Source organism: Barbus barbus, assembly GCF_936440315.1.
Source record: "Barbus barbus genome assembly, chromosome: 17".
In the NCBI taxonomy this organism is placed as follows: Eukaryota; Metazoa; Chordata; class Actinopteri; order Cypriniformes; family Cyprinidae; genus Barbus; species Barbus barbus.
Genome location: NC_136745.1, coordinates 10437265 through 10460350, shown reverse-complemented (window position 1 = coordinate 10460350; position 23086 = coordinate 10437265). Strand labels below are relative to the sequence as shown.

Genomic DNA, 23086 nt, shown 5'->3' with positions numbered 1-23086 from the left:
CAAAAGCTGATTTTAACATGTTGACTCTTTTACATGAACTGACTTGAAGCTGCAAGGCTGTAGAAGTCAGCCGTTCATGCCTAATGCGTTTAAAACTTGCATTCGCACACAATGGAAAACACACTTGACCAAAATATGTGACACAAACAAAATGTGTCTGTGTCATTCTACACAGCATCAGCTCTGTGGAGAATCAGAGCTCAGAGATGGGGAGAGACACGTTAGAAAGAGAGGCACAGAGTGAGACGGAGGTGTCCTGTAGTGAAGTGTCTGGGTGGTACGAGACAGACGTGCCTGTTAGCTCACTCTGAGATACCGCTGTGAAGGCCCTCGGTGTCTGTCTGCTTTAAAACACAGCCAGCAGACACCTGATTCTTATGCAACAACTTCCTCATGGTGTCTTCATAACACCGTGGCTCTGTTTCAAAACCTAGTGAGCATTTCAAGGCATTGTATGTGAAGGCTGTTTCTGAAAGATACATATATTTTAAACACCTTCTTATGAGATCACCATCATATTTATTCTTTGATGAGATGGCAATCCTGTAATGCATGGCAGTAGGCTCAGTAAAAGAAATTGTCTAAATGTTTTTTTTCCCTCTCTGATTTTACTGATAACAGGCTTGCTAAGTAATAGGTAAAATAATAGATACCAATAGATAAACCAGTTGTAATCGTAAGGATTTTTATTAAAGTCTTAGATTTTTTAAAATATTTTATTTGTATTTATTTAGTTATTAATTGTTTTAATTTAATTGTAAAATTGCATTTTTTTCTCAGTGATTGTGCTGCCTATACAGGCTTGCTAAAAAATAGCTAAATATAATTGCTTTATTTTATTAATTGATCTAATTTAATTTAAATGGTCTTTTTTTCTCACTGATTTTGCTGCTTACATTATAATTGTAAATTTTTTACAAGAGGTTTTACAATTTATTTATTTTTATTTATGATGATGATTATTTTTGTTGTTGTTTTCATTATTAAAATGATCTTTTTATTCTCACTGATTTGACTGATTGCAGGCTTGCTAAATAATGGATAACAATAGATAAACTGATTGTAATTGTAAGAATTATTTATTGTGTAATTTAATTTAAACTCTTCTCACTGACTTTGCTGCTTACAGGCTTGCTAAATAATAGGAAACAAAACAATAGCTAGCGGGAGATAAATCAATTGTAATTTTAAGGATTTTTTTATTAGTTATTTATTTATTAGTTTATTTTAATATTTTATTTTATTTGTATCCATTTTATATTTTTAATTTAATTTTAAATTTTATTAAAATTGTAATTTATTTATTTGTTGATTTATTTTATGTTATTGAATAATTTAATTGAATAATTTAATTTAAAAATGACTGTTCTCCCACTAATTTAGCTGTTTACAGGCTTGCTAAACAATAAATAAAATGATAGATAACTGATAAATTCATTGTAATTGTAAGGATTTTTATTTGGGTTTTTTATTTTATTTTTGATTTATTTGGTTTCTATTTACTTTGTTATTGTTTAATTACATTTTTTTTATTTAATTCAGTTTAAAATGATTATTTTATTGTTATTTTCACTCATTTTATTGCTTACATGTTTCATGTACCTTCCCCTCTCTCTCGGTCACAGAGGACGGTTACGAGCTGTTTCGCGTGGCGGAGAAGTCTCACGGAAGCTGGATGAAGCTCTATGTGGATGGAAACACATCAGAGGTTCTGAGTAACATGGGCAAGAAGGTTCTCAAACAGTATCTGGAGGCCCTGAAGTCCATGAGTTCAGCTCTGAGCAAACAGCTGGGCAAATACGACATGTACTCCATGATCATGGGCATGATCTTCATACTGCAGGTGAGATCCGTGCAAACCTGAAGACACCACACGAGGCTGTATTTGTGTCACTCACAGTCCAGTTTTGTTCACATCACATTAAGTGTGCAGTCTACTCAAACTAAACGTTATTCAAGGTTCTGGCTGTAAAGGTCTGTCTGATTCATTCCTAAAGTATTTCAAGTTTTTAACAAGCAGGTTTTGCTTCAGCTATCGTAATTTCACATCTATATTCAGGCAGGTTTTGTCAGATCCTCGTCAGATTCGAACATGTGCTCCTCCACGTCTATCACTTGCAGCCATAGAGAAAACTAAAGTGTTTAACACTTCATAACACTCATTTCCTGGTGCAAAGTGAATTTGTAAGGTGTATGTTATATGTCACAAAATTACACATGAAAGCAGGTTTAACTAGTGATAAGAAAATTAATTATTTAGCAAGTTAAATCTCTTTCAGAATCTACTGGCATCCTTTTACAGAGATAATACGTAGTTTCTTTTTACCCCAGCATTTGTAAGGGAATTAAAATTGTAATTAAACTAATTGATTAAAATAAATTAATTTAAAAAGTATGTCATATAGTGTAATATAAATGTTTAGGTTTTTATTTAGCAACTTGTGCTAATTTACTGCATTTAAAGTGTTTTTTTTTTCAGTTTGAGCGCATAATACAGTGGGGGCAAATAAGTATTTGATACACTGCTGATTTTTCAAGTTTTACCACTTACAAAGAATGGAGAGATCTGTAATTTTCATCGTAGGTACACCTCAACTGTGAGAGACAGAATATAAAAAAAAAATATCCAGAAAATCACATTGTATGATTTTTAAATAATTAACATTTTATTGCATAAAATAAGTATTTGATCACCTACCAACCAGCAAGAATTCTGGCTCTCACAGACCTGTTAGTTTGTCTTTAAGAAGCCCTCCTATCCTCCACTCGTTACCTGCACCTGTTTGAACTCGTTACCTGTATAAAAGACACCTGTTCACACACTCAATTTATCAGATTCCAACCTCTCCACTATGGGCAAGATCAAAGAGCTGTCTAAGGCAGTGGTTCCCAACCTTTTTTTCAGGGGACTGAAGTCCTCTGAGGGGTTGGCATCATCTTTTCTCAGGCGTTCGTTCATCTCAGATCATTTAAGGGTTGGATCCAGACGGAAGCTTCTGTAATTCCTAGTTACCACGGGATGTTACATTTGATCAGATATAACTGCAGTACAAGATTATAAGATGCATTATGTGAATGCTTGGCTAAAGAGATGTGTCTTTAATCTAGATTTAAACAGAGAGAGTGTGTCTGAACCCCGAACGTTATCAGGAAGGCTATTCCAGAGTTTGGGAGCCAAATGTGAAAAAGCTCTACCTCCTTTAGTGGACTTTGCTATCCTGGGTACTAACAAAAGTCCAGAGTTTTGCGACCTTAGGGAGCGGGTTTGATTTGTAGCGTGGTAAAAGACGAGTTAGGTACACAGGAGCTAAACCATTCAGGGCCTTATAGGCAAGTAATAATATTTTGTAAATGATATGGAACTTAATAGGTAGCCAGTGCAGAGACTGTAAAATTGGGGAAATATGATAATATTTTCTTGACCTGGTAAGAACTCTAGCCGCTGCATTTTGTACTATCTGTAGCTTGTTTATTGAAGATGCAGGACAACCAACTAGCAGTGCATTACAATAGTCCAGTCTACAGGTCGTGAATTTAAAAAAAAATTTGTTTTAAATTTCATACTTAAAACCATTTATAAGAAAATAGATGAGTCAAAATGATGAATGATTATAGGTGATTATATTATTTTATCAAATTTTTAGAACATTAGGTAATTTATCAACCGCTTATCAACACAGTTTACAACTGTGCATAAAAAAATCGTTCTGATTCTCTGTAATTGTAAACAAAGGTTTCTGTACCAAATATTAAATTCTATTTTTCTATTGTATCAAATACTTATTTCATGCAATAAAATGGAAATTAATTATTCAAAAATCATACAATATGATTTTCTGGATTTTTTTTTAATATTCTGTCTGTAATAACTAATGTAATAAATAACTGTAAATATTCAGTTGAGGTGTACCCATGGTGAAAATTACAGATCTCTCCATTCTTTGTAAGTGGGAAAACTTGAAAAATCGGCAGTGTATCAAATACTTATTTGCCCCACTGTATGTGCTATATAATGCATTTTTAGTTCATGTTCACTCATATATTAAGTCGGATTGTCTAAAAAATACTGCATTTTTGAAAGATGTCTCTGCTGCTCGCCAAAGCTGCATTTATTTGATCAAAAATACAGTAAAAACAGTAATATTGTGAAGTTTTATTACAATTTCAAATAACAGTTTTCTATATGAATATGTTAATTTTATTTATTCCTGTGATTCAAAGCTGAGTTTTCAGCATCACTATTCCAGTGTCACGTGATCCTATGGGAAGTCGTGGCCTAATGGTTAGAGAGTTGGACTCGTAATCCAAAGGTTGCGGGTTCGAGTCTCGGGCCGGCAGGGATTGTAGGTGGGGGGAGTGAATGTCCAGCGCTCTCTCCACCCTCAATACCACGACTGAGGTGCCCTTGAACAAGGCACCGAACCCCCAACTGCTCCCCGGGCGCCGCAGCATTGGCTGCCCACTGCTCCGGGTGTGTGTTCACGGTGTGTGTGTTCACGGTGTGTGTGTGTGTTCACTGCTGTGTGTGTGCATGTTGGATGGGTTAAATGCAGAGCACGAATTCCGAGTATGGGTCACCATACTTCGCCGTATGTCACGCCACTTGTTCCTTGTTGTTCCTTCTGCTCAAGAAACATGTATTCTTATCAATGTTGAAAACAGTTGTGCTGCTTAAGGTTTTTTGGAAACTGTGATTTTATGATGAAGAGAAACATTTTTTCAGGATTCTTTAATGAATAGAACGTTCAAACAAACAGCATTTATTTAAAACCGAAATCTTTTGTAACATTAGAAATGTACTGTCACTTGTGGTCAACACAAGACCTTTCATCACAAGAATCTTGCTGGCTCCAAACATTTGAACGGTACTGTACGTTTCATTTGACATTTTTCATTCAAATACATCATTTATTTACAGTATATTGCCATTATATCAACCATCGGTCACCAATACTCTCAATACCACCATTGAAAATATATGAGTGCAACTAGTTTAAGATTAGCTAAAGATTTGTGGATGAATGTGGAATTTAGCTGCTGATCTTAAATGTTGTAAAATGATTAAACTGCTTTAAATCGTGTGTGAAGAGTTTAATGGTTAACTGCTTTGTGTTTGTTGTTTACTATAGTGTCTGTGACCAGCTGCCGTTGTCATTGTTTTATTCTGCTCCATTTAGGAGAAACTATAAACCTTAGAAAGAATAGGTGCTTGACTCTCATGAAAACAGTAAAGGTCATTTCACTCAAGATCATAGTGCAATAAACAAGAAACCATGTTGTGTGTGAAGCCAGCTTGTAGAACTTTTAAATTGTGCGCTAATGCACACATATCAAATATCTTTCTGGTTGACTGTAAATTTGTGGAAAGATTTATTTTTCAGTTGTTTGATGGCTGAACGATCAGATCCGTGGTACACAACCGCTCCATACAGCTTAGTTTCAATAAATTTCATTCTTTTTCTTCCGTCGGCCGATAATAAGGTGAACGGTGGTGAGACGTGAGTTGAGAGTGGAGTTCGGAGGTCTTACAGTGGCGTGAAGGAGGATCAGTGTCTGGGTTTGAAGGACCCTGCCAACTCATTATGAGCTTGATTAGTCCCTCTCTTCTCTGTAATTAACAATAAAGAGCTTGCCAGCCCTCACTGCCTGGTGCAGGATGTTGGAGAAGCAGGAGAGCCCTTCGGAGTCTTCCGGAGTTTATTCCTTCAGCCTTTCAGTTTTAGATTTCCACTGTTTCTTATCTCCTCAAGTCAGCATGAAATCAAAACTGACCCTATTTGCTTTCCTAACACAAATTCCTGTTTTTTTGTGCCTATTTCATCAGTACAGATTATTCCTGTAAAGATGTTTATGTATTTCATAATCTTTCATTAATATGTGATAAACAGCATTCCTTTTTTGGGAAACAATGTTAACCAGTAGCTATTAAGCACTGTTTTAAAGGGATGGTTCACCCCCAAATTTTAATTCTGTCATTAATTACTCACCCTTATGTCATTCCAAACCCGTCAGACCTTTGTTCATCTTCAGAACACAAGTTAAGATATTTTTGATGAAATCTGAGAGCTTTCTGACCCTGCATAGAAACGTAGTGAAGACATTGTTAAAATAGTCCATGTGACGTCAGTGGTTCAACCATAATTTTATGAAGCTAGAAGAATAGCTTTTTGCTGACCTTTCTGTTCTTCGTAAAATCCACAAAAATATGAATCAGCACAACTGTTTTCATTTCTCTATAATCAGAAATGCTTGTTGAGCAGCAAAAAAAAAGTTTTGGACTCAGTGTGCAAGGACCTTTAGGCTGCGTTTACACTAGTGTGTTTTCATTTTAAAATGCATAACTTTTGCTACGGTTATGCCTGTCGTTTACAATACTCCGGCGTTTTCAACCCTCGAAAATGGAGACTTTTGAAAACGCTGGAGACCCCGTTTTAGTTTGAAAACTGCGGGGTTGCATTTCAGTGTAAACGGAGCAGAACGGAGACCTTTTAAAATGATGGCGTGGCTGCGCACATTCTCTCTGCGTATCCTTGACGACCGTGTAAACAATAACGTCAAGCGCATTCTTGTACCCATAGATATGTACGGGTAGATTCACCATTCGACTGCTCCGCCATCTAAATATTAGGGAATTTACCTATTCATATCTATGGTTGTACCTGTATGAATGGTCATGCAACATGTGTTTTCGGTTGTGTAGTTGAGACAGAGATGGTTTCTGAAACGCAGTGAAAACGCCAGTGTAGACGCCATTTTAAAACGAAAACGCACAAGTTAAAGTTTCAAGTTCTAGTTTATTTGTATAGTGCTTTTTACGATACAAATCGTTGCAAAGCAGCTCTACAGGAAATTAAGTTTCCACAATATATTTATATATTGCAGAACCTTAATATATTTAACTTATGGCAAAATTTGGTAATTCTGCATGTTGTCTGAGCATTGGACTATCTGTAGCTTGTTTATTGAAGATGCAGGACAACCAGCTAGCAGTGCATTACAGTCCAGTCTACAGGTCATGGATGCATGAACTAGCTTTTCTGCATCAGAAACAGGTAGCATGTTTCGAAGCTTGGCAATGTTTCTAAGATGGAAGAATGCTGTTTTTGTAACATGGGAAATATGATTTTCAAAGGACAAGTTGCTGTCTAATATAACACCCAGATTTTTGACTTTAGAGGACGTAACAGTGCATCCGTCTAGTTGTAAATTGTAATCCAAGAGATTCTGTGTATTGTTTTTTGGTCCAATAAGTAATATCTCTGTCTTATCTGAATTTAATAGGAGGAAATTATTGGTCATCCAATCTTTTACATTTTTTACACAATCTTTTAGCTTAGATAATAGCAATGAGATGCAGCCTTGGTCTGAAGCAAGAAGCAAGTCATTTGTAATTTTAACAAGTGCAGTTTCTGTATTATGGTGAGGCCTGAAACCTGACTGAAATTCTTCATAGAGATAATTTTTTTGCAAGAAGGAGCACAATTGAGCAGACACAACTTTTTCAAAAATTTTAGACATAAACGGAAGATTTGAAATGGGTCTGTAATTTGCCAGTTCATTAGAATCTAGTTGTGGTTTCTTAATAAGAGGCTTAATAACCGCCAGCTTGAATGGTCTTGGGACGTGACCTAAAGATAACGATGAGTTAATAATATTGAGAAGCGGTTCTTCTGCTACAGGTAACAACTCTTTCAGTAGTTTTCAGTCAGGCAGAGTACATCAAAATTATTATCTGTGATCATTTCATTTACAATAACTGCTTTGGGTGCGAGTGATCTAATGTTTAGGAACTCAAGCTTAAAAAATATTTTTTGTTCATTTATTTTGCGTTTTTCTGGTTTAATCACGATCAGATTTTTTCTAGATCCTGCATTAAATTTATATTTTGACCTCGCTATTCGGGGAACAGACACAGTCTGTATAGATTGGACAACGTAAGTACTTCTATCTTTTAAGTGGGTAGAACAAAAGTCATCATAGCAGTTATTATGAATTGGCTTACTATTCAGATGGAGCGTAGCATCCTGGAAATGTTGTCCGACAGGAGTTCCGCTCCGACTCTGCTGGGGTGCAGGCCATCAGCACGAAAAAGCCTAGGACGCTCCCAGAAAAGATTCCAGTTATTAACAAAGAGCAGTTTATGTTCTTTACACCATGACAATAACCATTCGTTTAAAGCAAACAGTCTACTGACCTTTCGTTTACTCGTCGGTACGTGGAAAGCAGTCCTGACACGATGATCGTCATCGCGGGCGATGTGCTGTGTACCGTCTCGATCAGGCTCCTGTAGTCCCTCTTCAGTGTCTCTGTCTGCCGCAGCTTGGTGTCGTTATCCCCCGCGTGCAGCACGACCGCACCAATGCTCTCGTCGCCCTTCAGGATCACGGGTATCTGTGCAGAAACATTGAGAACACGAGCACCGGGGAAACAGTGAGTGTGCACTTTACCTTCAGCTAATGTAGTGTGGACGTGCCGGACGATGGCGCGAAGGGGGAGAGGTCGTCGCCCGGGGCCTGGCTTGCGTCTTCTGCTGCTGGTGCACCCAGGGTCTGTGGCGTCTCGGCGCCAGAGTGAAGGACATCTGGGAAGATCGCGTCCTGGGTGCACATGGTCTGTGCAGAGAAACACACGGAGTAGAGGTGGTGGGGTGTTAGCAGCGTGCTGTATACTTACCCCAGACTTGTGAGCGTCAGCCCGGGATGTTTCCAGTGCGGCTCTCCGCTCTCTCAGCTGGGCCTGCTTCTCCACCAGGTCGCGGATCTGCTTCTCCACGGCCTCCAGCTCCAGCTGCACCGAATGCAGCTCGAATGTGTCCTCACCTGCACTCAAAGGTAGACACAAATCCGCCATTTAAGCAAGTAACAGTGAAACAATGGTAATGTGTGTGAATGGAGTATTAGCAATGTAAGTGAGATTAGCGGCAGCCACGCTGCCAATGCTAACGGGCTATAAGCTAATAGCAGACTCGAGAAATCAAAATAAAACTAGTGATAACAAGGCGCTCTTATTGGTTTTGTTTTAGAATGCTATAGGGGATATATTCACACGTTACAGAAACGAAAATGATAGTGTATAAAATTGTTTTTAAGATAGAAAATCGATAAAGACGCAGTCACAAATCAGTGCATGTGTAAACAGGGCCTTAGTGAGCTGAAGAGGTTTGATACAGAATGTTAATATGAGCAGTCATATGTTAATGCACTCATGGTTGTGACATCATAACCATTATTTCACAGCTTGGGCCTTGAGAGAAAGTTTTGCTTTTTGCAACATTCGCCTTTTCAAAGTTAGGTTGATGGGTTTGTATATGTTTAGAGCACTGTTGCATGACAAACTACACTGCAAGCACGTAATTCAGCTACTCTTGTGGTGTTAGACTGTCAGCATGCTAAAACCCTCTCTGAGAAGATGCATCTCTAAATCTATCCCTTTAAAGCTGTGCTGCTACAGCCATCAAAGCAGCGCTTTTGAAACAAACTCACCACCTTCAAGAATAAACACAATTACTGTCAGACTTCAGATTGCCTGTCGTGAGTGATGTTCCCGTTATTATGCAAAATCCATAGCTCTCAGTTTATTTGCAAAGACTATGATAGTTTTGTGCAATAGAAGATTATAGTTATTTATTTGTTATAGTTATTTAGCCTGTTTATTTGTTCAGTATCTGTCAGATACCATATTTAAAGTGCAATTGACTGCATACACTACTGTTCAAAAGTTTGGGGTCAGTAAGATTTTAAATTTTTTTATTTTTTTGAAAGAAATGAATGCTTTCGTTCAACAAGGACACACTAAACTGAAGTGACAATAAAGATGTTTATAATGTTACAAAATATTTCTTTCACAAATAAATGCTTTTCTTTTGAACTTTCTAGTATCAAAAGGATCCTGAAAAAAAGTAACACTGTTTCCACAAAAATATTAATATTATATATTCAAGACTGGAGTTATGGCTGCTACAAATTCAGGTTTGCATCACAGGAATAAATTACATTTTAAAATCTATTCAAATAGAGAACAGTTATTTTAAATTGAAATAATATTTCACAATATTACTGTTTTTAATGTATTTTGGATAAATTGCATTAGCTTTGCATTTGAAAATATACAGTTATGGTCTTTATTAAGACCTTAGGATCTGATTTAACGAAAAATACAAATCACTTGACTGCAGCAATCAAATATCTTTTCCAATCCTCTATGAAGAAAGGAGACCAGGGTTTCTCCATCTCATATGACCCACTGGATGCCCTCAAACCTTCTGACATTCTCCAGTCCCACATCCCAGTGGACACTGTGTCCTTTAGATCTCATTGACTGGATGAGGTATCGACTGTTTGAAGACTATAGTACTTCAATAATGAATTGCACTTAGCAAATACAGCTGTTGAACTATGGCAAGAAAAGGTCTTTAGCTCAAACGCACATATAGCATGCATCAAATGTGGTGGTTTCATCAATTCTGCAGACCTGAAAAAAAAGGTATCGCAACCGCAGAAGATGAACAATGTTATGTTTCCTCTATGAAGCTTTGAAAAATAAGTGCTGCAGGTTTTAAATGAATTTTTATGAAGAGTGACTGATGTTAACATGCTTATGAAGATAAATGTTTTGGTGACATCTCACATTAAGGTCCCATTAGTTAACAGTAGTTAACTAAAATGAACTAATAATGAGCAATTCATTTGTTACTGTATTTATTAATATGACTTGATAAATATATAACTGTTCATTGTTAGTTCATGTTAGCTAGGGTCCATTAACATATTTTGATTTTAATAATGTATTGGTAATTTTTTTTTAAATTGTGTAAACTAATGATGTTAATGTCAACAAATGAAGCCTTCAGATGCAAGTGTGCATGTTTTTTTTTTTCTTAAGTCTTTATATTTCCCCAATGGAATGCGTTTCTTTGTTATTCAAGGTGCCAGATTCTTTGTAAAGTCTGCTTGTGTAAAGTCTTCATCTCTTGAGGTTAAGCGCATGAAATAACATCATTTAGATTCCATTGGCGCCTGTAAGACACTGCGTGTCTCCTGAGGGCCGATTCCACATAAATTAATAGCAAAGCATCTCCCCAGAGTCAAACCAACAACAAATACACATCTGAAATTAAACTTTTCAAATGACTTTTCAAAAGTTTCATAGTGTAAATGGGGCGGCTGTTGTTCAGGGTGATAAAACCAAATTCATTAATTCGACCGCTGAAGGCCTGCAATTAAAAGCAAAATGAAATGTTGTTTGCAAAGCATGTAATGCAAAGTATTTCAAAGTGGAACAAGTGTGTTCGATAAGAAAAATAAAATGGGCTGGATTTTGTTATGGTTCTCAGTATGAATCGATTTTATAATGTATTATATGAAATATACAACATCATTTTTGTAATATATAGGCATAGTATATAAAATAATATTCAGTATAACATAATTAGCTTGGTAGGTAGGTAGGTACATTGGTAGATAGGTAAATTTATTAGATAGATTAATTAGATTTATTAGATTAGATAGGTGCATTATCCTGCTGGAAGTAGCCATCAGAAGATGGGTCCACTGTAGTCATAAAGGGATGGACATGGTCAGCAACAATACTTAGGCTGTGGTGTTCAAACGATGCTCGATTGGTATTAAGGGGTCCAAAGTGTGCCAAGAAAATATCCCCCACACCATTACACCACCACCACCAGCCTGAACCGTTGAGACAAGGCAGGATGGATCCATGCTTTCATGTTCTTTACGCCAAATTCTGACCCTACCATCTGAATGTCGCAGCAGAAATCGAGACTCATCAGACCAGGCAACGTTTCCTCAATCTTCTATTGTCCAATTTTGGTGAGCCTGTGCGAATTGTAGCCTCCGTTTCCTGTTCTTAGCTGACAGGAGCGGCACCCGGTGTGGTCTTCTGCTGCTGTAGCCCATCTGCTTCAGGGTTCGACGCGTTGTGCGTTCAGAGATGGTATTCTGCAAACCTTGGTTGTAACGAGTGGTTATTTGAGTTACTGTTGCCTTTCTATCATCTCTAACCAGTCTGCCCATTCTCCTCTGACCTCTGACATGAACAAGGCATTTTCGTCCACACAACTGCCGCTCACTGAATATTTTCTCTTTTTCAGACCATTCTCTGTAAACCCTAGAGATGGTTGTGCGTGAAAATCCCAGTAGATCAGCAAGTAGATTTTTTTGCAATCAAAAACACAAATTGCTAACAATACTATTGCTGACTGCGGCGGGGATGTGAGATTACATGCTTGATGAATCGAACAGCCGATTTGCCAAATTTACCCAGCAAGCTGGCAAAAAGGTCTACACCATAATGAAGTGCACCAATTAGCTTTAGTCACAGTGTTGGACAAAAGGTCAAAATAAACGAGGAGAAGTGTTGTGAAAAAGTACCACAATATCTGTTACTTTTCAAACAGCATTAGAGGACTCCAGAGGTTGCCAAAAAAAACAGTAGGTAATTTGCTCTGTAATTTTTACACAGGCTGTGTGAGGAAATACACAGACGTGTTCAATTTGGAGGGGATTGAAATCACAAAGTGCAGCTGAGAAACAAATTGACCTGACCTCCTCTGGGAGAACTAGTCCTGTCCAAATAGGGCAGAGAGGGGGTGGAAATGAGCACGGTGTCGTTATCTGAAAACAAAAGTCAGTTTTCAGTCAGTCAAGTCAGTCAAACAGAAGTCAGTCAAACAGAGTTCGCTAATAAAGCCTTTGGTAAATATCAAGACAAACATCTTCGCAGCTGTCATGTTCTAACAATGAAAAATTATTTTACAACGTTTATTCTATTTTTTTTTTTTTTTAAATAACTTTTCAAAAAAATTCTGTTCATTTGAACTTTCTATTCATCAAAGAATGCAGAAAATAAGGAAAGTATAAGAGTTTAATCAAAAATATGAAGCAGAACAACAATTTTTCAACATTGATTTTAAGAAATGCTTCTTGAGCATCAAATCAGCATATAATGATTTCTGAAGGATCATGGGACTGAAGACTGGAGTAATGATGCTGAAAATTCAGCTTTGCATCACAGGAATAAATTACATCTTTAAATATATTTAAATAGAAAACCGTTATTTTAAATTGTAATAATATTTCACAATTTGGCTGTTTTTACAGTATTTCTAATCAAATAAATGCAGCCTTGGTGAGCAGAAGAGATTTTCAAAAGACATTACGACCTCAAACTTTTGAACGGTACTGTATGCTAATACAATTTTATAATTTCAAGTTGCAAAAATAAAATTGATATAAGAATGAACATGAACTAAAAATGATCAGTAGTATACTTATAAATTAACATTAAGATTTTGCTGTTCATTGTTGGTTCATGGCACCTAATACCAGAAACACGCATTAGGAAAGAAAATATGGACAATTATGATTTCATGCTGACTTTAAGCATATTACTGTTTTCAGCAAAAACATCAGATTGCAGCCTGATTAGCCGTGAGCGAGTGAGACGGATGGGGACAAGAAAAGAGCAAGTGCGTTTCAAAGCGAGCGTTTGACTGTCGGTGCATTGTTGGGAGTCGGAGGCAAGGACACGTCAGCGTGTGTCCTTTTTTAAAGCGCTGCTTTCCTGCTTTTATCAGAAATCTCTCAGAGTGTGAGATATCTGCATTCACTTCTTGGCTGTCATTGCAATCGACAGTTTTTTGCAGTGACAGCGGTGGACTGGTTTTCTCCAATAAATAACCTCTAAATTCCATGCGAGTCTTTCTTTAGGGTTGTTTATGAATATGTGTCCTGTTGTCACGCTGCAGACAAACCCATCATTAATTTTCCATAAGCCTTGTTGATGTGCGACCCACGCTGACCACCCTTCTGATATAGAGTGTGTGTTTGTGAGATTACAGTTATGTACAACCCCAATTCCAGAGAAGTTGGGACATTTTGTAAAATGCAATAAAATCAAGAATCTGTCATTTGTTCATTCTCTTTAACTTTTATTTAAATGACAAAATTACAAAGAAAAGATTTCCCAAGTTTCACTGACCAGCATAATTGTATTTTGTAAATATGAACAAATATTTAATTTAATTCACAGCCTACCTGAGTATTATTGCTGACCATGTCCATCCCTTTATGACTATAGTGTACCCATCTTCTGATGGCTACTTCCAGCAGGATAATGCACCATGTTACAAAGCTCAAATCATCTCAGACTGGTTTATTGAACATGACAATGAGTTCACTTTACTCAAATGGCCTCCACAGTCACCAGATCTCAATCCAATAGAGCACCTTTGGGATGTGGTGGAGATTCGCATCATGGATGTGCAGCTGACAAATCTGCAGCAACTGCGTGATTCTATCATGTCAATATGGACACTTTGTTGAATCTATGCCACGAAGAATTAAGGCGGTTCTGAAGGCAAAAGGGGGTCCAACCCGCTACTAGCAAGGTGTACCTAATAAAGTGGCCAGTGAGTGTATATCTCTGTAAAATCCCAATATATGCTTCCATGTCTTGCAATTTTGCATTGTGAAATGTGATTTTTGATGATGATCCATGATCCAGCTTTGCTTGCAAATACTGAGATGCTCCTTTTATACCCAAACATGATACCTTGACCCATTACCAATTCACCTGCTTACTGTTTCTAATAAACTGTTTCAAAACAGTATAGATGTTCTATAACCTATGACTCTAGGATACTTTGAATAAAAGTTTAAAAAGAAAAGCATTTATTTAAAATAGAAATCTTGTGAAACAATACACTACTGTTCAATAGTTTGGGTTCAGAATTTAATTTTATTTTTTTGAAATAAATACTTTAATTCATTTCATTCATTCAACAAAGATGTGTTAATTGATAAAAAGTGAAAGTAAAGACTTGTATTGTTAAAAAAGATTTCTATTTTGAATAAATGCTATTCTTTTTAACTTTTTGTACTTTTATACATATACTTTCCAATGGCATCCAATCAAAAGTGTTCACTGAGAAGCTTTAAAATGCTGACTTAGCCAATGATCCCCATTTCTCCAAAACCGTGCCCTCCAAAGGCATCAACCAATCCAGTGTCTGCAAACCCAGACATGCAAAATGACTGACAGACAGAGAGCATTTCTGATTGGCTTAAAACTTTCAGATACGTTTTTGCTGATTACAGGGCCTTGTGATTTCTCAGGACACCTATTTCAGTGATATCTGCCAGGACCATTTTATGAGCGATATTCCCTCAAAATCACTTACAGCAGCTGTAAAACCAGGTGTAAAAACCACTATCGGTCTCATATGACCGTTTGTGATGGCATCACCCGAGATAGATGTTAATACAAGTGGTAAACAGAGCCCTTGTGTACGTGTGTGTAATTGAAACGCTCTCTCTCGTTCTCCAGGTGCTGTTTTTGCTCTTGCTGGCCATGCCGGAGGCGTTGAGCAGGGAGGCGGTTGTGGACGTCCCGCTGGCATCATCTCTGCTCTCTCTGCCCTTCTACCTGCTGTGTCTGTTCTGCTCGGCCCTTCACATGCTGATCTGCACCTCCGCCGGAGGCCCCTGCTACCTCTGCTCTCTCCCTTGGGTCCTAGTGTTCACCGTCATTCTCTTGTCCTCCGCCTTCATGTGTGCTCTGGTTAGTATGGCGGCGAGGAGGATGCCGACCAGCAACAAGACCCCTTCTAAGGTGAGTAAACGGTTTCTGCACCATGGGCATCACCAAATGTAAAAAGTCCATAATTCATAATAACGCTTCCTCCAGTGAAAAAGTCCATCCCCTGTTGTCCTCTCACATCAAAATCCACCCACATCTTTGTTTACAGCTGTTTTAGACTGTTTTTGCTTGTAAACAGTTGTTGATTTGTACATATTTCTCTCCTGATTCAGATGAAACAACTTTTTTTTTTTTTTACTGGAGAAAGCAATATTATGGTTTATGGGCTCATATTTTAGCCGGAAGCAAAGGTTAGAAGTTTAAAAACTTCTTAGTGATGGATTTGTGTTGATTTGTGTCACCAGTGTCCAGTAAATAAATCATGAGCCAGGTCATGATGGCATTTTTTACTAATTAGTGAAGTATTATTCATTAACAAAATGTTGCCCCTTGTCTTCCATTGGTGGGACAAACAGAATTTGACATGTCAGACCACACAAACAAACAAAGTAATGTTTTGCCATCGTGTTTACACTTTTCAGGGAAGTCAACCTGAGAATGTGTGTCTTGTAGTCGTCTCTGCACATTAGGCTGTGATGGGAGAAAGTTTTTGAACATCAGAAGCATCACACGCAGCAGCTTTATGTCTCTGGAGGGCCAAGCAGAGTTTCAGATTTTCCATTTTTCTCTAAACACCAAAAACAAACCCTGATTGAAGTTTTATCCTTGGCAGTTTATTTAAGGGCGAGTAGAGAAGCTCTCTGGTTACTTTAGACACAGGCTTTGCTGTAAACACGATGTCCTTTACTGGTTTAAAGGTCAAGTGTGAACAGGAGCTGTTGTCAAAAGACGGCTTTGACAGTAAGCTTGCTTAAGTAAAAAAAAAAAAGTACTAATGCTATACACTGTTACAAGTTTGAGGTTGGTAAGATTTGATAATATTTTTGAAAGTCTTTTATGCTCACTAGAGCTTAATTATTTGATCAAATATACTGTAAAAAGAGTAAATATTACAATTTAAAACAAGTTTTCTATTTGAATAATTTAAAAATGTAGTTTATTCCTGTGATGCAAAGCTATATTTTCAGCATCATTACTCCAGTCTTCAGTGTCACATTCAGAAATCATTCTAACATGCTGATTTGCTGCTCAAGAATTAGTTTTTTTATTATTATTATTATCCATGTCGTGCTGCTTTCCAGGATACTTTGATTAATAGAAAGAAAATGTATATGTATTGTAAAAAATTCAATGATTTTTCTAGATGTAGAAATTACACTTGAAATTATATCCCTCTTATATCCAGGTTTTGATTCTTAAATAAAAATGGCAGTTGTTGAAGGTAATACGCCCCGTGTCTAGTTGCATGATAAGGGGTTTTATAAAGATAAGGCTGAAGTGGTGGATTCCCAAAAAATCACTCCGGTCGAGGATCAAACAGGAACATAATTAAATAAGGAAAACTGCTACATTTGTTAGAGACTGTGGGGTAAGATGAAGAGCATGTCTTCGGGGTGGCCACAGGCCAAAATAACAAAAGGAGGACAGGAAACATGAAAAGAAAAATAAAGAAATGAACCTAATTGAACAATAAAATAAGTAAGGGATAAATGCACATCCAGCTGGATGATATCACAGATTAACCCCCAACAGGGTGATCAAAACCCTGCTTATTACACGGTTACTTGCCACATATGTAAATAGTTGAAATATTTGAATGCATAGCTTCCTTTAAGAAAGCAGTAGCGAGTGGCATGATCAAACTAGGTAAACCCCTACGCTGGGGAAGTCGTGGCCTAATGGTTAGAGAGTCGGACTCGTAATCCAAAGGTTGTGGGTTCGAGTCTCGGGCCGGCAGGGATTGTAGGTGGGGGGAGTGAATGTCCAGCGCTCTCTCCACCCTCAATACCACGACTGAGGTGCCCTTGAGCAAGGCACCAAACCCCCAACTGCTCCCCGGGCGCTGCAGCATAAATGGCTGCCCACTGCTCCGGGTGTGTGTTCACGGTGTGTGTGTGTTCACTGCTGTGTGTGTGCACGTTGGATGGGTTAAATGCAGAGCACGAATTATGGTGATAAAATATATTTATATAAGATGAAAACGTTACCAGTTTGTTAGTTATCTTTATTATCCATTACAGTGAACAGAACAATTGTCGCAAATGGCAGCAGCTCTATTTCAAGAGAGAGCGAGTCTACGATACCTGGATGACATAATTAAATAATTGTACACGTAATATTGATTTGTGTTTTGATATTTTATTAGCCAACCAAATGCAAAGATTGCATGAAGAAAAACTTCTTAGCAAGCATATAGTGTCGACTTCAGTTACCCGGATGAGCCTGTTATCAGCTTTTTCAGGTTGTTATCGAGGAATAACATATCTCTGAGTGTTGCGACTGACCAATCAGAATAAAGTATTCCACAGAGTCGTGTAATAAAATACAGCAAAAATTCCTTAAAGTGATAGTTCACCCAAAAATTTAACTTCTGTCATTAATCACTCAACCCTCATGTTGTTCCAAACGCATAAAATCTTCGTTAATCTTCGGGAAACAAAATTAATGTGTTCCTAAATATCTTCAATTGTGTTCCTAAAGAACTAAGGTTTTACGGGTTTGGAACGATTTGAGGGTGAGTAATTAATGACTGAAAAACGAAAATCAAAGCCCAAACAGATTCCCCAAATATGAAGGTAAACCCCTCCGCTCTGTTTACCAGTGTGTACACTAACATCAATAAATATGAGCACTAAATCAAAACAACATTCATTTGAGACTAGATTAATCGTTGTCTGGAGGAGGAATCCAGGAGCTCTCAACCCATTCATGGTCACACCAACAATAAACTGCTGCCGGTGGCGTTCTTAAAAAGACCCCACCTTTATAGAGTGACAAATAGTGCATGATCACCACATCTTCAAGCGATCTAGAGAGAGAGAGAGCACACAATGCAGCAAAGCAAATACAAGAAATGGTTGTAACAAAATAATGAATTAAAATAAGAATTAGCTCATTTTAGCACAGGAATTAGCTCATTTTTATAAGTTATCTTGAGGCCCCAGTTAAGAGATTTCAACAATATCAGCATTCTTCTGTGATGGTTATCAAACGTTTGGAGGAAACTGTGAAAGTCTTATGCAAGAAGCAATCTTAAAGACATTTCTTTGTTAGTTTGAGATTGAGCTGCTGTTTTGGCCTCCATGATGAATGTGAGATGAGAATATGACCATCATGTCAGCCTTCTCTTGCATCATGGGATAGAAATGTCATCATTAAATATCAGTGAAGTTTATAGCACTAGTAGAGTCTCACAAAAAACATGCAGGGTCATATTTCATCCACAAAATAATAAGAAAGGAAGAAGTTGTGTTGGGCTCACAGAGTCTTCTCTCTTCATATCAACTCCTCTTAATAATGCATATCTGCTTTTGGCCTCCTGAAACAGCAGAGACACAGGGAAAGTTTTCAGGGATAAAAAAAGAATTTGCTCCAGAGTTAATGAGATAAGAAGAGGACACCTCTTTTAATTACCTCTTTACAGGAAAGAAAGATCTCCCTCTCTCTCTTTCTGTGGCACGAGAGAGAGAATTGCTGACAGTCAGAGGTGAGAACAAACAGAATGATCATTAGAGAGAGAGAGCAGTGCAGCAGAGGAGAAGAGAATAAGGCAAGGAAGTGACTGTAAGATGAGCCGAGTTAAAGTTTTGCAGCATCACTCCTCGATTCCCAGTCGAGTTCCTGTCACCTTCCACCTTCCAGACGGCTGTCTGTTATTTTGAAGCATCACTCATGCTCACTATTTAATGAGCAGGTTTTTTGCTCCGGTTTCCGTCTCTGGTGGCAAGAGCTCGGTTTCATGCACAGGGAATATGTTGGGCTCTGCATTAAACGCTGGCTTTTAGGAGCATTCAGGTTGAATAAAGAGAAATCGTCTGGCCTGAGGCGTCTTCAAGGGGCCGTATCATGGAAATCAGGATTTTTCGGGCTTGTTTGATGTACTGTGCATGCTAGAGACTGACACGCACTAGAGTATGACAGTGATGATCATTCATGAAAACACACTAATGTTTTATGAGATTGGTGATGATGGCATTTTAGGGTTAGGACAGTGGTTTTATCCGCTCATGCATTCCCTGCCATCCAACTCAACAGGAAATGGGCTAAAAAATACATTTAGTGAAACCTAAGCTGCAAAACAGGTCATTTAGATGTTTTTGTGGTTGTGACCTATAAACTTTATTGCTCATTTAGAAAATCTGATACTGTTTTTGGTGCAAGAACCCATTTGTTTTGCTGGACAACAGTAACACAATATTTTTGCAATGTCATGTTTTATAATAATAACAAAGCATTTACTTATAAACTTTTCGAGGGAGAAAAAAGGTTGTTAAAGTGAAAAATTGTAGGGGGAAAAGTAAATATTGACAATTTTTAACTGTTTAAAATATTTTTAACTTAAAAATAAAATATAAATATTAGATTGAAAACTAAAAGATAATCAGAAATGTTAATAAAGTTTTTAACTGAAATAGTTTGAAACACTAAAATGACTAACTGGAAATAAATAAAAACTGAACTAAGAGGTTTTCTTAAAGTTAATATATATTTTTAACGTTAATAAATTAAGTAATTTTTAAATATTAGTAATATTTAAAGAATATATTGATATTTAAATGAATAATCATTTTTAAAGAAAAACTAATAAAAATGACAAGCACATTGCGCAAAAATGACAAAAAATTTACAAAAATTAATATGAAAACTAATTAAACAGCTAATTAAAATTAAAAAGCTAATTAAAATACTAATACTAATTAATAAATAGTATGTAAATAATACTAAAATAACACTATTTTATTATCTGTACACACACACACACACACACGTATATATATATATATATATATATATATATATATATATATCATTATAAAATATTTATATATTATAGTTTCTATTACATTATGCATTATTTAATATTTGTTGTGATACTGTTTTTGGTTCAAGTGCTATTGACAAACGTGATCAGCAGTGAATAAAATAAATGAATTTCTACATAGAATTAGGCTGTTGCCCCTTTGAAAAACACCACAGCCTCAAATGTATAATTGACAGGTGCAGATCCAGGAGACAGCTGTATTTCCAATTCATTCTCTGGGTAATGGGCTCTCAGAGGATCCAGGCCAATTTGACAGAAATTTGAATTACTCCCACATGCGTGACAGTGACCCCTCACATAGCTGTGAGACAGAGGTGAAGGGAATCATGGGATTGACGTCAAGCTTCTGCAAGTTGCTCATGATTGACATTAACCTCCCTCACTGAACGCTTATTGGAACTGCTGAGATCAGTATAAATTAGAGAATGATAATAATTCTGAAAGCATTGATGATTAATACTAAGACCGATGTAAAAAGAAGCACATTTCTATGACAGTAACTTTTGTGTTTTCCTATCTTTTCTTTGGCAGGAGAACCTTTATAAAATTATATTATACAAAATTATATTTAAGCATTTTTTATTTTATTTACTATATTTTTCTATGTATATTTAAGCATTATAAAAACAAAACTATTTTTAATATTATTAAAATTTTGTTTAGCTATTATCATGGCACTGAAAATAATAATGGTAGTAATATACAAAAATCAATGTTACAAAATCAATCTTGTTTTACTGGTGTTTCCAGCCGATGTGGGTTGTGCCTGTATTTCATGCCCCTTGCTGTCGGGAATTCCGACACAGTGTTTAATTAGTCTGCATTAATTGCCTCCTGATCAATTAGTGCCGCTGTCATCCTTGTTAATAGAGATGTTTACTCGGCACTTCAGACGATGTTTTGAGTCTTAGTATAATCCAAAACTCAGAAGTTACTCTCACTCTGATAAGACTGCATCTCTCAGTCCTGCATCTGTTTTTAAATGTGCTCATTTGCAGAAGTCTTTGTAATCGTTCATCAAAATGTAATATACTCCATTTTGAAATCCTTTTTCCTTTTACACTTTTAAAAATAAAGCTTATTTTTTGGCAATGATGATTCCATTAAGAACCTTTAACATCCATAGAATCTTTCTATTTCACAAAAAGTACTTTATAGTGGAAAAATGTTCTTTAGAGATTTGAAGTGTTTTTTACACTAAAATAAATTATTCTTTTAAATATTTCTCACTAAAAGGTTCTTTAGGATACAATACAAAAATTGCTTTTTTTTTATGGCATCACAGAAAGAAAGAAAGAAAGAGAATCCAATCAGCCAATCAATCAATCCTTTTGAAACTTTTATTTTAAAGAGTGTAATTAATATTTACCAATATTCACCAAATAGCTATTTAATGATTATTAGCTTATTGTTAATGGAGCCAAAAAGCCTCAAAAGTGTGGTATTCAGGAAGAGAAAAAATAAGTACATCCCATGGAAATATTTGGCTTTTTGGTCATATTTGGATAATCAAACATTTGATCCTCTTTGAAACAACATCTATTAATAACATTGATAAACTCTGAAAAAGTATATTTATCACACCTTCATATCCATAAAATTAGAACTGAAGAAATTTAAATCTATTGATATTTCTATTGAATAAATCATTAAAAGAAATATTAAAAGAAAAGATATTTGAAATGTAAAACTATTAAAAGAAATTTGTCTTGTGATTTTGTTTAAATACATTGACTTTAATCATTGGCACTGTTTCAAAGAGAATCAAGCGTTTCTTGTCCAGATATGTCAAAAAAGCCAACAAATTTCATGATATGTACTTATTTTTATTCTGCTCGCTCAGTATCATTCAGGTATGTAACACATACTGTACACTAGGGTTGCAAAAAGTTGGAAAATTTCCAGTAAATTTTGGAAACTTTCCAGATTTTTTTTAATCTTCCTGGGAATTTTGGAAAGTTTCTGGAAATGTTCCACCCCTTTGCAACCCTACTGTACACTAGTGTCAAGACCACCTGAACTGAGACCAAGTCGAGACCAGCTACTGTCAGTACATCCATGACATGCTGCTGTGAGCATGTAGGAAATAACCCCAATATATAACATACATGAAATCACCCTGCAGCAGATCTATACAGGTGGAACTGGGGAAGGTGGAGGGTTTCTGAAGTGCACTGCAACTGCTACAGCAAACACTAGCCAAGTATTTGAATGCTGAGAAGCAGCTCATTGGCTGCTGATGCGAAAAGAAACCAATCAGCTGCGCCATGTGAATAATGATCTCATTATATCAGATTGAGTTAGAACCCATTAGCCTGCGCCATCTAGAGTTAGAATTATTAATCAAATAAAATCACTAACAGAATTCATCTTTGCACTGAAGAGGTGGCACAGAAGCTGCATCTGAATTGGTGCTATTACAACTGCATACATATTGCTGAGATTAATGTTTTATATGATGGAAAAATAAAATCAATATGAATATCAAACTAACACCAGCAGTAGTTTAGGTGGCATCAAATCACTTAATGAGTAAATCATATAATC

General features: G+C 36.5%; 1 protein-coding gene across 1 annotated transcript in view; it reads left to right on the top strand.

Moving 5' to 3' along the window:
- The window catches only part of LOC306883571 (GPI ethanolamine phosphate transferase 2-like), a 137894-nt gene that overhangs the window by 52739 nt on the left and 62069 nt on the right, over positions 1–23086 (top strand). The window contains exons 7-8 of the mRNA XM_079438934.1: positions 1626–1843; positions 15346–15630. Coding sequence (XP_079295060.1) covers positions 1626–1843; positions 15346–15630 — 503 coding nt within the window. The remainder of the gene's footprint in view (positions 1–1625; positions 1844–15345; positions 15631–23086) is intronic.